This window comes from Calypte anna, chromosome 10 (genome assembly GCF_003957555.1).
Source record: "Calypte anna isolate BGI_N300 chromosome 10, bCalAnn1_v1.p, whole genome shotgun sequence".
In the NCBI taxonomy this organism is placed as follows: Eukaryota; Metazoa; Chordata; class Aves; order Apodiformes; family Trochilidae; genus Calypte; species Calypte anna.
Genome location: NC_044256.1, coordinates 10597355 through 10613168, shown reverse-complemented (window position 1 = coordinate 10613168; position 15814 = coordinate 10597355). Strand labels below are relative to the sequence as shown.

The 15814-nt window shown below is 40.0% G+C and overlaps 1 protein-coding gene across 10 annotated transcripts in view; it reads right to left on the bottom strand.

The window, feature by feature from the left end:
* Nucleotides 1-2016: 2016 nt before the first annotated feature.
* Nucleotides 2017-15814, bottom strand: part of SEMA6D (semaphorin 6D) — a 31418-nt gene continuing 17620 nt past the window's right edge. For 4 of the 10 annotated variants that reach the window (XM_030456807.1, XM_030456809.1, XM_030456808.1 and 1 more), the window contains exons 4-19: nt 15633-15693; nt 15421-15483; nt 15229-15330; nt 14918-15008; nt 14519-14638; nt 13984-14072; nt 13213-13430; nt 12974-13105; nt 12621-12776; nt 12364-12537; nt 11479-11619; nt 11287-11364; nt 10407-10498; nt 10006-10062; nt 7979-8146; nt 2017-5844 (exon numbers count right to left, since the gene is read on the bottom strand). In XM_030456807.1, coding sequence (XP_030312667.1) covers nt 4541-5844; nt 7979-8146; nt 10006-10062; nt 10407-10498; nt 11287-11364; nt 11479-11619; nt 12364-12537; nt 12621-12776; nt 12974-13105; nt 13213-13430; nt 13984-14072; nt 14519-14638; nt 14918-15008; nt 15229-15330; nt 15421-15483; nt 15633-15693 — 3046 coding nt within the window. In that variant the 3' untranslated portion in view covers nt 2017-4540. Of the gene's footprint in view, nt 5845-7978; nt 8147-10005; nt 10063-10406; nt 10499-11286; nt 11365-11478; nt 11620-12359; nt 12538-12620; nt 12777-12973; nt 13106-13212; nt 13431-13983; nt 14073-14518; nt 14639-14917; nt 15009-15228; nt 15331-15420; nt 15484-15632; nt 15694-15814 lie in introns of those variants that run through there. The other 6 variants (XM_030456812.1, XM_030456813.1, XM_030456814.1 and 3 more) reach the window with 6 other exon arrangements.

Below are 15814 nucleotides of genomic sequence, written 5' to 3'. Positions count from 1 at the left end.
CCAACTGGATTTAATTCCATTTACCATGACTCTTTGGACCCAGCCATCCAACCAGTTTTTTTCTAAGCCAGCAAAGCATATATGACCATCTAAACCACAAGCAGCCTATTTCTTTGGGAGAATGCTGTGGGGAAGTGTGAAATCCCTTACTGAAGTCAAGATAGCATCCACAGCCTTTCCCTCATCCAGTAAGCAGGTTACCTCTCAAAAAAGGACATCAGGTTTGTCAAACAGACCCTGCCTTTCATCAACCCATTCTGACTGTGCCTGATCACCTCCTTATCCTGCATGTGCTGTACAACAGTGCTCAGGATGAGCTCCTCCATCAGCTCCCAGCACTGCTCAAACTTCTACTGAATAAAAAGTACCGGAACTTCCACACTTCCATCCCACAAATACCTGCTCAGCAGGCTGAAACTGGAGTTTCTTTGCATGCTGATCTTTGCCTTATTGCTGCAGTTCCCTTTCAGAATGGGGAGTCTGTAGGTGGCTGCTTTGGTGGCATCACTGAAGACCAAGTAGTCTGAAGGCTGCTGTAAGGCAGTACCAGGCATTCTGGTACTAAAGATTTTTTTTAGTGTACTTATTTTCTTTATAATTAATTTTCCTAGCATTCTGTGCACAACCACATAGCCTGGCAGAGCTCACATGGGCAGACATCCAGCCCATACATCACTTTGGGTAAGGGAAGGTGACAAGAGTAACCATGGGAAATGGTCACTTCACACCTTTTAGCTGGAATAAATACCAAGCAAGTGCATGTCAAAAGGTACTGCCCCTTCACACAGCAGCACCTGTAGCCATGCTGGATGGATCCTTCTGACCAAAGGCAAGTAATTGTTAAGTGGAAAAGCATCGGGCTTGCAGCCTGTGCCAGCTGCATGTTTGAGTTCATTTTGGGTGTACATCCATCCGATGGAAGGGAAAAACCAAAGACCAAACAAACCACACATCAGTAAAAAGAAATCTAAATTTGCTTCTGCACTAGAAAAAAGACTATTGAGTTACTATAGGCTTAGGATTGGTTTTTAGCACCATTTCGTTCCCCTTTGAAAGATGTTGGGTGTTTTGTTTTGTTTTTTTTTTTCTTTTTTTGGTAAGCTATACCTAGGTGCCATTATATTGTTATACCATGCACAGTAATTTCATATGATTAATACTTTGACAGCATAATCCTGTGACAAATAATTTTTATCCATAATTATCTAAAATCAACTTTTAATTAAAAGAATATGTTAAATTTGTTGTCTAATACTAAATTACCCTGATTACTTTAAAATTACGTGTGATGTTGGCACATACTAAGTAGGTGGTACTTGTATTTCTGTTGGGCTTTATTGTCTGCCTGAAAGGTGAATTTCAATTATGAAGCATTAGTATTTAGGAATGTCCTGCTATGTGAGGTCTGCAATTAATTTTTGCCAGGAATCATCTCGCCTCTTTTTTTGTAGCCTATATTTTGAAGGAGCACCCTCTCTTCTTTAGAAACTGTACTGTATTTGCCCAAAAAAGGTTGGGTTTTTTTTGTTTGCTTGTTTTGGTTTTTTTTTTTTTTCTTTTTTCTTTCCAAACCTTAACAAGAAAGGGTTTCAGGAACCAAGGCCCAGCTTCAACCTGGGTCAAATGCCAACGAAAGCTTCCTATGAAAAATATGTATTTTCAAATTCAGAGCATTTTCTGGTGTGTCATATGGGTTCCCATGACTCTGTACTATGCTCTAACACTGCATGCCACTTTCTTTGCCATTTTATATTTAACTCAGGAGGCTGAAGGTGATCTACAGACACTCACTCTCCCTCAAGACCACACACGTCCAGGTGCTGCTGCAAGGACAACAGGAGGACACCTGTGTGCCCAGTGTCTCCCTCTGCAAGTCCCTGGTAAGGCTGATAAGAGGGTGCTTTCTGCACAGAGCTGTAAAAAGGTAAGAAGAGATTTTCCTCTATTTTAATCCCACCAACAATGTTCTTTTAATCCCACCACCTGCCTTCTCTAATAATGAACTGAGACACTCAGTACATTGGAATATTTTATTTTGACTTTACATGCGGTGTTAAAAATCCAAAGAACGTAGTATTTACACATCCACAATACAAGTTTACAAGATATCTATACATGTTAAAGTACTCTATAGTATAGAGCAGCTTCATTTAAGGGTTACTTTTTTTATGCCGTACCATTAAAAAAGATACAATCTGCGTTTACCTTTGCACAAATGGATAAAGCATCTTTTATTATTAAATTAACAGAATAAGGACAGGTTGAATGTTAGAAATTTCAACATAAATACTGAGAGAACTCACATTACCATCTACAAGGCAGCACAATGTTACAGGAGGTTATCAGGGTTCACATACATTTATCTCTCGGTTTCACACAAGTCTGTATTAATATTTGTAAAGTGAATTGGGATCAGTTTGTGTCTTTTGACAACCGAGTACATTTTTAATAGTTATTAATCTGTAGTGTTTTAGTTGCAAGGCAGAAGTGTTTAGGAAGAGAGATCATTGATTTTTTTGGATCCAGAGGTCTCAGGAAATAAATGTCACTTACAGCCTTACAAGGAAAAAATGACTACGTCTATCCTTTATTCTTTGTTCTGTAACAGAGATCCAGTTTTCAGTGCCTGGCCTCTTCTCCCCTTTGAACACATAACATAAACCTCTACCATCTCTGAAACCCATTGCAGTTATTTGTCCCACTAATTCATGAATATTCCTCTGCCATGGTTATTTCTATAGTTATGTTCAATACACAATGTGGTAGTGTGTAGTTTGCAAGCTAAAACAGCCATCTGTGTTGAACATCAGCTGCAAGTGGATACTGTAAAACCTACTAAATAGCTTACACAACTTTAGCAGGTGTTCCATTACCCTAGAAACCTCATTTGATTTCACATTATAACTGTTTGATCCTTCAGAGAGCTGGAGTGGAATGCTTATCATGGTAAGGTGATTTAATGCTGCTGTCTTCTTGGATTGTAGGCTGCCTTTAGTTACCATTAATTATTCCTGCTTTTTATCTTTTTTTTTTTTTTTTGGGTGGTGTTGAGAGGTTTTACAACTGGCACTCAGGGGATAGGTGCTACAGTGAGAACACTTGACAGATTTATTCAATTTTTTTTTTTTTTTTAGTACTTTTATCATTTGCATGAATAAGGCACAAAATGCACAGATTCAGGTAAACTCACACATAATATTTACAGAATATTGTCATTACCTGCATGACTTTGGAAAAAAAAAAAAACAACAAACAAACCAAAACAACCCTTACATTACACAACAAAAACAAATTGATTGCACTACTGTTGAGTTTTTCACAGACTGCTTCTGCCAGGCCAATTTATGTTTCTTCTTCTTTTTTTTTTTTTTTTTTTTTTATTAACAAGAGTCTATCTGCATGTAGGGCATTATTAAATGCAACAAAACCATAACCTTTTCGAGTTGCAGAGGCCTTTGCCAAGTGAATTGATTATCAGCTGCCCTCAGTGAGAAGTGCAGGGGCTCAAGTTCACAGTGGCCAGGTATTGGATGGAGGCACTGTGGAAACACAGCAACACTCCCCCGTTCCAGCCCACAACACTGGATTTGCAATACACAGCTCTGAATCAATAGCAGCATAACAGAGTGATCAGGAATTCAAGGTATCTGCACTCTTTCACTGGGTGACTGTTTCCTCAGGGTGTCCCCATCCCGGAGGCTGGCAGAGATGTGCAGTTCATCCTTAGCTGTCTCCAAAGTGAACCCATCAGGCTGCAGAAGGCAGAGTCATCTGTTTGTTCAGACATGCTCAATGTAAACAATTCCATAGCATAAAAGATGCAATGGGAATCTAAGTACATCCTAGTGTGTACAGTACACACACACACACACACACACATATCCACACGCACACACACAGCTTTATCTGTGGCACAAACAAAATGCCACGCACATGGAGAGAAAAAAATAATAATGCTACAGTTGGGCCAGAGACTGAATTCCAGCAAATTGATTATTAACCCAGATCTTCATTGAGACATTACCATTTTCTGACATTTGTGCAAGAGGCAAGGTGACTGCATACATATTAAAATGTTCACATTTAATGGGAAGGACCACGCCTAATGGCAGTCTAAAATGGAACCCAGTTTTTTTCAAGTATTTGCCTACTGATTTTTTTTTTTCCCCATGAACTTTTTTTTAGCTAGTTAGAACAGTAAAGTAGCCCCCACCCCATTGTGCTACATGTCTCCTTAGCTCCAAACAAAAGAAATGTAATGACCAGCACTTTCCTTTGTTTTTTTTTTTCTTTTCTTTTTTTCTTTTTGTCTATTTTTTGTTTGCTTTTTGGGATTTTTTGTTTTTTTGATTGGGTTTTTTTTGTTTGTTTGTTTGCTCTTAGCAAGTACACAAAGTCTTGCTATAGCTACATGTGGCAAGACACAGATGTTGCTGAAGTAAAGACAGTTTCTTTGGCCACTTTGTTCTCTTTAGTAACAAGCAAGTCTCTGTCTGTACAGGTCAATGCCACACATTTTGTTTTTTAGCACAGACATGTCCTAGTAACTGTATTTGTTCAGTGGTCTGACTGAAGTTGTCTGAGGAACAAATGAGGGTTTGGGTGGCACGTCAGGTTTTAAGGAGGGTGTCCTCTTTATTCCTGTACGAGGCAGGGTGCCATTGCTCGTGTAGCTGCTTTGCCGAGACAGGGAAGGCTGGAGGTGACCGCTGACGGGCGTCCCTTGCATGTAGTCCATCTTTGTGCCTGCTGAGGGGGGCATGTACCCCCCCCGGGGAACACTGGGCTGTCTGGATAACAAAACACCATTCGGTGAGTTTAAGTTTTTAGGAAGGGCAGATATTGAATGCCTCTGTGAAGAATTTTTGTGGTAACCTCTCTGCCTTTCCAAAGAGGTCATTGGGACTCCAGGAGTGGTGGGAACGTCCACTCGTTTTGTGGGGCTGTTCCTTGGAAGAGTTGATGGAGGAGAGTATAAAGATGCCTCCCTGTTAGGAACCTTTGGTGGGATCTCAGACATATTTCCCATTGGATCCAGCATTAAAGTCTGGTGGGCCACTTGAATATCTCCCATAATTGCTTTGGGGTTACTAGTAGCTTCATTTAAGTGTTTCAGAAAATCATTCAGGGTGTTCCTGGAATCAACAGATCTCCTGTGGTCTCTTTTGCTGGATGGTTTTGTAAGTGGATGATCAATATGTTGCATCTTTTTGTCTGCCTTGTGTGCATTAGAATTTGAGAAAGATGTATTGTAGTCATGGGTGGCATTGGGAAGGACAATAGCACTCGGAATATGTCCGTGACTCAGAGGAGAGTGAGGCGGAGGGCTGGAAGGAAAAAACTGAGGACTTTTGAGTGGAGTTTCCTTCCTTGAAGCACTGAGGTTACCGTGTGCTTTGTCTGACTGACTTTTCATAGCCTGCAGAGTCTTCTGTTGAAGAACTGGTGTGGATTCAGGAGTTGGAAGCGCAGCTAATTCCGGAGGCTGTCCCCTGTGGTCCATCATCATGGACTTTGTATCACCCGTCGGTGGCAACTCCTTTCTGCTGGTCAACAGGTTTGTGTAAAGTTTGGGTGAATCAATGTTTTGTTGATATTCCTTGACGGGACTGTCAAACAGCCCATTCAGTTTAGCAAAGCTCCCACTGGAGTCAGTACAGGACTGGGCTGATTCTGCATCTTTATGGATTTTTCTGGATTTCCGTACAAATATATCCCGGTAGCAGTAAACGGCCACTCCCGCAATAAAGGCTCCCAGGACAAAAGCAGCAAAGACACAAGTGATTAGGACATTCATATGTACCATTTGGTTGGACTCTCCTGATTGTACTTCCCACCTCACACCTGCAAAAGACAGGCAGCACATCATCAATCTACATGCACTGCACAGTGACAGATTTCAGAAGAAGGCAGCCTCCCTCCCTCAGGGAAGTGTCTAGGAGGTGTCTGGAAGTGCTGTGTGCCTATTGTTGGTGTGGCTCGGATGGATCCTGCAATCCACAGCACTGCTGAATGCAAATACTTTCATAAATAAAAATGACTGTGTGAGCACTGATCAGTCTAAATGAAGACTGTCCATTTCCTTTCATAATGAGGAATTCTTGCTGAAGCTTCTTTCCTCGTATTATGTTTGGTTTAAGCCTGTACCCAAATTTCCTTTAAGGCTCATAAATAGGGGCCTGTATGTTATTAACACTAACGATTTCTGCTGGAAAATTGAGGTTAGAAGGTGCTACTGGGCCAGACAGCAATTAATAACTCATGGATGAATTTCTCTCAATTTTCTGCTCAACTCATAAATCAGAATCAAAAGAGAGACAGGATTATGCAAATGTTGTCTAAAACTGTATAATGTACATACTGCATTGTTATAACCAAGTTAATGTAATACAGTACAAAACTTGTAGCACATGCATAGGTTGCCAGCCCTGCAGTGGGCACACCCTGCATTATGTAAGTGTACAATTTCTGAAGTTCATGATTATCTCATCCCATTAGAGAACTAATTTTTCCTTTTTTATTTTTTTAAAGTCAATAATGAACATAAATACTTGCATAACATTAAAAAGATAATTGCAAGGTTACTTTATTAGATAATATTAAAATTTAGAATAGTTTTAGTTTAGACTAAGAAGTTCAATACTGGATTAGTTCTTTATTTGTGTATTAACAAGCTCCCTTTGTTTTTTGAGATTTTTAAAGCAACCACAGACATCTTGCAGCTAAAACAATGTTAGTTTGTAATGAAAGTAATTCTGCTAAATATCCCAAGGGATGTTAAAATGAAAGAGCAAAAGGAAAGGAAGAGATTCACTTTTGTTAGAGGCAAGGCCTTTGAACATCGTTAATGATCAGGGTTATAGGTTTCAGTGGCACTGTGCAGAAGAAAGAAAATGTGAGTAAAGTTCACTAATATGATGACACAAAATATGATTCAGAACCAAGAGCACGTGGTGACAAAAACTTAAAGCAAAACAGAAAATAACTGCAACAATTTAAAATGACAAATGCACTGCCATAATGGCTGATAGGAAACCTGATATGTTTTGGTGAATGGTAATAAAACAAAAATGACTGGTGAGATTTTCAGTAAATACAGAATTGTGCAAACATGTCTGCCACCTGGCTATTCTATGTACTGATGGAGACTTGTGTTAAGTTTTGGTTCTGCAACTGCAAGCTTCTTGATTTGGTTGACTGCAATAGTCCTACTGAATTAAAGTCTCTGTTGCTGGAAGAGCCGAATCAAAGGTTTACTTGCCTGAAAAAATGGCTACAGAGAGATTAATCACATGCAGAATGTTTCTTTTTGTGTTCAGCTTAAAACCTGTGTGTATCTCCCCATGTACTGAGATGGTCTGTACCTGATACTCATAGCCAGAGAGTAAAACTTGAGCACATCCTTACTCAGATCTGCCCCACCTGCTCAAGAAACATGCTGCAGACAGGCCCTTGGGGATATGTCCCATTTCATGCATGGATCTGTCATGGAGCTGTGCTTTGTTTTCTGTTCCTGTTCCAAAAAAAAAAAACCAAAACCCACCCCCAATCCAAATGAAAAAAAACAACCAAAAAACACAACAACCCACCACTAGGCTCTTTTAAGCAACTGTTCATGAGGACTAATAGTCTTATCCAAACAAGACTGGTCTGAAAACGACCACCAGAGGTGCAGATAAATCACCAATGTCATTTTTTAATGCGTCCAGAACTTCCACTGCTTTTAATGGGAGCTTTGGAACACTCCAGGAATAAAGCTGAGCTTATTGCCTGTGTTTCACATTATAAGCTCTAAGCAGCACTTTGTACACCGAATAAGTAGGTATGAAAAACATGATTGCACTGTCTGCATATTCACAGGAAATGGGTGTAAAATAAATACAGCCCAACAATCGTGGCTGTTACACTTAAGCCTTAGACAATGCTGAGACTATCAGGTTTCCATTCAGCTGCAATGTATTCCCTGATAAGGCCTTACCCTTTGGGACACCTGATAATGGATCAGAATAATCAGAAGTGTTTGGGTCATCTTGAACTACAAATTTCCGAGAGCCAGTCACTTTAGGTTTCCAGGAACCAATCACTTTAGGTGATATAACTGGGATACTTGCCATTGTGGTAATGGAAGCTGAGGAGAACTCCATGTCTGTGGTGGCAAACAGATTTTTATTAATGTGTATTACAGTCAGGCTTTCCTCACTGTTTCATGGCACATCTAAGCTACAGCTGGAGACAGCATTCACTGGGAGTTACACATCAGAGCAAAATATGACCCCCTTTGCTCTGCAGAAGTACAGAGAGCTGATTAAAATCAACTGGTTCAAAACTTTTAAGTATGAAAAATTACATTAAAACACCAACAGCTTTTAGCCAAAAAGCCAGAGAAGTCAAACATGAAAGCAGTGCAAAAGTTAAAGTAAGCAACTGGTGGAGGTGAAATGAGCAACTTTTTCTACTTAATTGCTGTATTCTTCACTGGAGACAACACACTTGGCTGCCTTTGAAACATCTTCCAAAAAAAAAAAAAAAAAAAAAAGAAGTTACTTGGAAAGACACACACTCGTGACAGGTTATGCCTGAGAAACCAGATCAGCTCCCTTAGTGCTATTATGGTGTACCAGGAACTGCTGAATGAGCCATTTCTACAGGTGTGGATGAAAGGAATGTTTTTAACCTCTGTTTTGTAATGGTTCCTAAGGAACAATGTTGCATTGCATAGGTTCTGGCTCCTCTGTAGTGCATTTGCTGAACAGAACCACCACAGCCTAGATGAAAATACATGTGAGGAGGAAACATACCAAACTGGGTTTACAGTCCCCAGTCTGCTTTCCACACTCCAGTCCTTTCTGTTCCTTGTCCCCAGGTTTAGGCATGAATGTCTGTGGCTCAAGATCTGACTGAAAAATGCACTTCAAAAGTACATTCATTCAGGACTTGAAAATAAGGTTCAGGTGTATTTGTATACTAAAATATCACTTCAAATATTCAACTGATAAACACTCATGCAATGGTAGCATTTCCATGTAACACATTTTTGTTTTGTTTTGTTTTGCTTTCCTAAGTGAGTCTCTACCTGGGTAAATTTATCTGGAAAATATTTGTCTCAACATTACTTCCTGTTACATTACGGAAGTGCAAATATAATCAGAGACCACCATACAAAATAATGTTCTTGTTGCACTCATAAATTTAACATATAAATACATTATTTTCATATTTGTCAGTCAGAAATGTGCCCTTGGTTTGAAAGCAGAGCCAGAGTGCCAGGAGCTAAGATTGGAAAATAAGGGCTCAGCCTTAGCTCCTGTTGAAGTCAACCCAGGTTCTGCCTTTGAGTTCAAGAGAGGAGTGCTGAGTCCTGAGTTCCTGAACACCAGGGCCTGACAGAGAACACCAGATCAGAAAAACCACTGAAGGAGAAAAGGATGTGAAAGTCCATCTGACACCAACCCATGAAGTTTTTCCTAAGCTGCCTTTCTCTACACAAGTCCTCATTCAGCTACATAGTTTGTGATGTTCAACTTTTTCCATTAACATAAACTACTTAAAACATTTCAAGAATATAGAAATACACATTTTAGCAAATGTGTATTAGTGCAAAAAGCTTGCTGGGAAAGAAGGAAAAGAGGAAAGGAGAGGTAAGAAGGAAGATGATGAAATTCTGCCATTCATCTACTAGAGATGACCAATAGGGGCATTCACAAATGCATGGCTGGGGATAAAGAGTAAAGCTCAGTGGACTTTCGTGCAGTGAAGATGTCATCTATGTTAATCAGGCTCTTTAATAAAAGATGTCTCAATAAATAATGAGCTGTTAACATGCGGCTACACAGGGTGAAGTGCTGAGTGAGAAGAGTCTGACTATCTTTACCATCAGTGGGAACATGAGTAAAAGCACAAAAATGGAGGACTGCCAACTGTGCAAAAGGAAGGAAAAAAGGGCTGAAAATGCTGAACTGAAGGAAAGTAAAGGTCATTAATTCAAAAAAATTAAAAAAAACTAACCAGATGTTGGGTCGCCAAATATTTTGTAATCTGGTGTAGCTGTAGTAGGCAAAATTTCTAAAAGAATTAAAGGAACAAGTAATCAGTAAAAAGTAACAAAAAGAAAGCAAAAGATCTCAAACCTGAGTAATGGAAAATAAAAACTAAAATATTACTGGTTACAAAAAATAAATTCTTCAATACTTTGCTGAAGACCCCAAATAGTTGCAAACTGGTGAAGGAAAGACAAAACTCTGCCACCCAGGACCAAAAAGCTCAGCTTTGTGAACAATCACAGTAACACCAGGTGACGTGTTCATCATGTTACTGAAAAGCTCATCATAAATTTAACATCCAAAGTGAGGTGTGGCCACAGACTACTGGTGAGACAGTACAAACAAGCAGCAATGGCAGTGCCTTACCATGGCAGTCCCCAAGCTGCGCAGTGTTGCCGTACTCGACATCTTGCACAAATCCTCCAGTGCTGTGGTTGTATGAAACAAACAAAGAGAACCTGCAATTAACAGTATTAGTAGGGAAATAACTGGTCATGGGGTTTTTTGTTTTTGTTTTTTTTCTGGAAGGCAGCAAATGGAAACATACACAAGAACTAGTGTATGATCCAAAACATTTTTTTACAATACGTGCACGTTAGTTATAAACAGACTTTAAAACTCTACATATGTGCTTATGTTAGGAAATAGATTTGAAAAAAAATCCCTTTTCTCATTAACTTCATTGTGTTTTCTACACTGGGTGCCCTTAGATACAACCATCCAATTATACTTGTTAAAGTTTGCAATGGCCTCTTACAAAAGGCTCTTTTTAAAGATACAGCTGCTGATGCACTGTATATTCCAGACTTGATTTATGCAAAAGGCCTTTGGTATGTATAGAGATCACCCAGGCTCCTGTGTGGAGGCAAAATCTTACTCTTTTCCCACTGAATTCTGTGCTTTCATATTTGCAACTGACTGTGCCCTAGCCATGGGCACACCTGGGAGGGGATGCTGTGTGCTGTCCTCTCTGAGCTGCTCAGGTTTGCAGCAACAATCCTACAGGTCTGCTGCCCCCCCTCACACATGTGAAACTCCCACTGAAAGCAAGCCTTCACCTAGAGACTGCAGAATTGGGTCAGACTTAAGCATTCTGTTCTCTTACATATACAGCACACTGAACAATCATCCCTAAAAGAATGGAGATTTATTTATTGAGTGCAAAGGAACAGGCACAGGATATGAGCTCAAGTGGTGTACAGAGCACATGTAGAGCTGCTGGGCTGATGTGGGGAGCAGTACTTACAGCATGCCTGGGGTCACCCGTCCACAGGTCTCCTGGTCTAGCCAGCCACAGTAGGGGTCCCGTGAAGCAATACATGCCCTTGCAAGAGAAAAAAAACCCCAGAAAATCATTGTTTGTTTTTTTTTTTTTACTGCCTTCCCAAGAGAAGCTGGTGCCCTTCCTTTAAGGGGGAGCTGAGGAACAGGGACATACTTTTTGCATGACCCGTGACGCTCACACCGACTCAGAGGAAGTCTGATGACACAGCTGGAGAATGCCACAAACAGAGCATGGTGGTCTCTGTCGAGCTGAAGGGAAATGACTCTTCTGTCCTCCTCGCTCTCAGCATTACACCTGTTCAGCAAAAAAATAATGGGAGGCCATTATTGTACTAACCATAGTATTTTGTGCAGAGCTTACACTGCAAAGACTATTTATCTGTGTCTGTGTAGATAACGAAGAGACTCTTTTAATACATAAAGGTAACTTACTAGTGTTTGCTGAGTGATTTCTAAACAAACCTATAGGTTATCAAACACCAGCCTCTGGCTTTTATTTACAGCAAGGCAACAACTTTGCTGAACTATGCAGGAAAAAAATCCAAACCCATTTTCTTTATTCCCTCCGTTGGCATAAATATCTTAACAGAGCAGAACAGGAGTCCTGTATTGGATGCCTGTAGAGTGTAATTGGAACACTTCCACTCCCAAATTCTTTTTGCCAGAATAAACAAATTTAAAATTATTAGATTTAGTTTATACATTATTGGTCATTCCTGAGAAACCCTCAAGATAAGCTCACATCATTTCTTTATAACAGCAGCAAACAGTTATGGCATTTCATATTCAGGAAGATGTGTATCCATTTGCAGAAGAATCAGACTGTATCACTGACGTCACTGGAGTGGAATTAGGTTGTTCACTCAACCCATGCAAAATGGCAAGTGACCAAGTATTTTCAGTTTATTCAACATGAGGAACACCATGAAATGACACACAAGTGGTGATGTTGGTGATAATGAGTTGGTTTTCGTTAACCATATTTTTTTTAAGCTAGCACAGACTAGATGAAGAGCTTAGGTGTTCTGGTAATACTTACTTTGCATGATTATATGCTTCAATCTCTTCCAGTAATACACTGTCATTCAAAGAAAAAGGCCGTGTCTTTGCCAAGATTTTAAGTACTATCCCTGCTTCAGAGCCAACAAATATGACTGTGTAGTTCTGGTAGGGTCCAGCAGCGTGGTCTACAGCGATTGCTGTCAGTCTGTATCTATCAAGACGAAAAGGTGTATCATTAGGAGTGTGTTTTCTTGTTTTCCTTTTCACACGTGTTATTTTGGAAGGGTGTCATACCTGACACGTGTTTTGGTAAACCAGGGCTCCTCAATGACTGAGGGAACAGCTGAGTCCATCAAAGGATGAGATTTGATGAAGGAGAGCGTTTCGTCTGGGAAATCAATGGAGGTTTTGTAAGCCTCTGCAAGGCCGTGTTTTGCACAGCAGCCAGGTCTGAAAGGAGAACAACATTGTTTCCTTTTGGTAGTTTAGTTAATGAGAGAAGGCATCCTGCTAATGAGCATCCTTATGGCTGAAGTGTAAAGCTCTGCTTTGGTTTTTTTACCCAACAGGACACTCAAGAGTGCAGCTGATTTAAGACAGCTCTTTACAAAAACAATATTTTGCCATCATGAGTAAGAACCTTTTACCTTGGCTTTGGTACTTTGTCTTCGGGTACAGCTGTCCAAACAGAGTCAGGAGTCTTTTGTTCTTTAAATCTCCCTTTGAAGACTTTCTCAATGTCATCCATGCTGAAAGCACACACTGCTGAACCAGGGATGCTGCAAAATTAGAAAAACAGTTGCAAAAACTCAGAGTACAATGGCACCAGTTTCAGTATAAGACACAACCAGAGAACTATCTATATATAAGGTTGCTCATCTCTCACCTGTTAAGCTGTGTGGTGAATACACCGACAACGGTGGGGACTCCATTGATTTCTATAATGTCTGTAATAGACTGCAGGACATCAAAGTAGAAGAATGAATCCCCAGGAACTGAGCAGTTGAGCCGAGCTTTCAGAAACGATGTCCAGTGTTTTTCCAGGACTCTCTGGGACCCGCCCATGTCATTTTTGCATATCCGAGCCACACGGGAATACACAGCCTGTGAAGGGAAAAAAAAAAGAGGGGGGGGGGAGAAAGGCTTGAGAGATGCAAGGAGAACAGTGCTTGTTTCCAAGCTGTTAAGGATGGAAGCAAAGATGTTCAGCTGGTAGTGCCCAGGCATCTTAATGTATCACCAAGCAAATGCAACTCTGCAGTTTGTCCCCACCCATTTTCCCCCTTCAAAACCATACTGTTAGTGAGATTTAAAGACTTTAATTAACCATGTGTAAAAGATTTAATAATTTATTATAGAATATCCTTCCATGGTGAGGCATGAGCATTATACTCTGAACTCGCAGGCCTGAACAGCACTACTGCACTACTGAAAGGTACCTGTGGTGAGCTAGCCTGACAGCAGGGCATGGAGGTAAGAAACAACTTTTTGGTTAAAATTCACTCTTCTATTTCTCCTTTTTTTACTCCCTGTAAATTATAACCATGGAAAAGTGGCAAACCATGTACTAGCCCCTGCTTCATGCTGCAAAACGTGTTTTTTACTGACACTGCTTAGGATTTGTAGCTACCTGGCAGCCCCCTGTGATGGTACCTACCTTGCCTAAAGTGTTGTGCTCTACAGCAATTTCTCGGAAGAAGAAATAAACGTAGTTCCCGTATTCTATGGCATGAAGGAAATGTGGTTCTGTAAGAAAGAGCAAGGAGAATGTTACCTGGAAGGGCTATGCAATCAGCACATGACACTGACAATGCTGTGTGACTTGGTGGCTTCTCCACAGGCCTGTACCAGCTAACGTGAGCTCCAGTCTCCCAGATATTTTAGGATGTCCAAAGATGGGTGCACTGGAGCTTAAAGGAACTTGAAGTCTTTAACGGTGGCTAATGGGCTGTGAAAGGCCTCTGAGGAATTGAATTTCAGCTAAGGTATTTTGTAACTGCAGATTCAGTCATTGATGTATTCAACCAAAAAAATTTGCTTTAATTGTACTAAACTGCTTCCTTATTGCAATCATCCTGTATTGAAAGCTGCATATGTACTGGGATTGAAGCCTCTGTGTGCAGCACACTGGCTGTGAGTTACCTGACCCTCTGTGCCACCCAAATTGTGTATGGGAACATACTCCAAATTACCTTTTATCCATTTGGAATCATATTTTATTGTTCTCAGGGCAGATCCATCCCCCATGCTGCGATAAATAACAGCATCACTTGCCAGGAAATCTGCTACTGTTGCCGAATACAATTTTCCATCTGAAATGGAAGTTGAAAACATGGTATTAAGAGGCCTTTTTAATAATATACAGAATTCTGACTAGCCTGTATTTTTTCCCAATTCTTTACTGCCACTCTTCCCCAAATTCCTGTGACCTATTTATTAACAGGTCAGCTTCTAATCCTTTGGAGGCCCTTTAAAAAATTTAAGAGCAGGGGCACCGTGACACCTTTAGCTTTCCTGTGCTTGCTTTAAAAGCTCTCTGGCTCCTTTGGTGTCATTAATCATTTAGACTCATTACAAGTAGAAGTTCTTACCAGCAAAGAGGGCGACATTGGTTTGTCTGGCATCAAATGGGCATCTTGCCAAACCACTAATTTCCTCCCCATCATACTCTAAGGTATTCAGCTAGAGAAGAAAAATAAATGGGTGATAGTGCCATTTCTATTTTGTACACTGGCACAAAAGCATAACATTGTCTTTCCAAAAAACTTAATTCAGCACATTGCCTTCTGTCTGTTTTTATTTCACCTTGAAGCACTCTCCAATCACACTGAATGTATTTGCTACAGCATAATCAGTGCAAGCAAAACCAGCAACAGATTAATGACCTTTTCAATATTCTTACCCGGTAGTATCTGCACATAGGGTTAAATGCATTTGTCCCACAGACAAACACCATCTCATCATTTCTTGGAACAAAGACTTTAATGAAATTATGGCATTCGTCCTGAAAAGAGAGTAAGATGTATGAATCACAGATTTCACATACATAATAAATATTACTGTTGTTTTGCTATGATGTATGTGCTAAACTTACTTTATGTTTGCCTTTCATAGCACAGTTCTCTCTGTCCTGCTGCCTTGACCTCCATGTTAATCTCTGTTAAATCAAAACAGAACCATTTTAATTTATCTTAAAATGAACCAGACAAGAACATTTCATGTCCTTTCCAGAAAAAAAGCCCAAATCTTAAAAAAATTAAACCCAAAGAAAATACCTGTCCCTTGCCAGCATCTGTAACTACTCACCTTGCTTGGAGTAACTTCTGATTTTGGAACTTCATTTAAGTTTACAGTGTAAACTTGGTCCCTGTTTGCAAAAAGTAAGACACAAGTATATTCATTAAAGCATTGGCATTATAGTTACTAAATTTATTTTTAGATTGTTTTCTTAGCCCGGAAATGTCTATGAATTGCTTATGGATTATCTG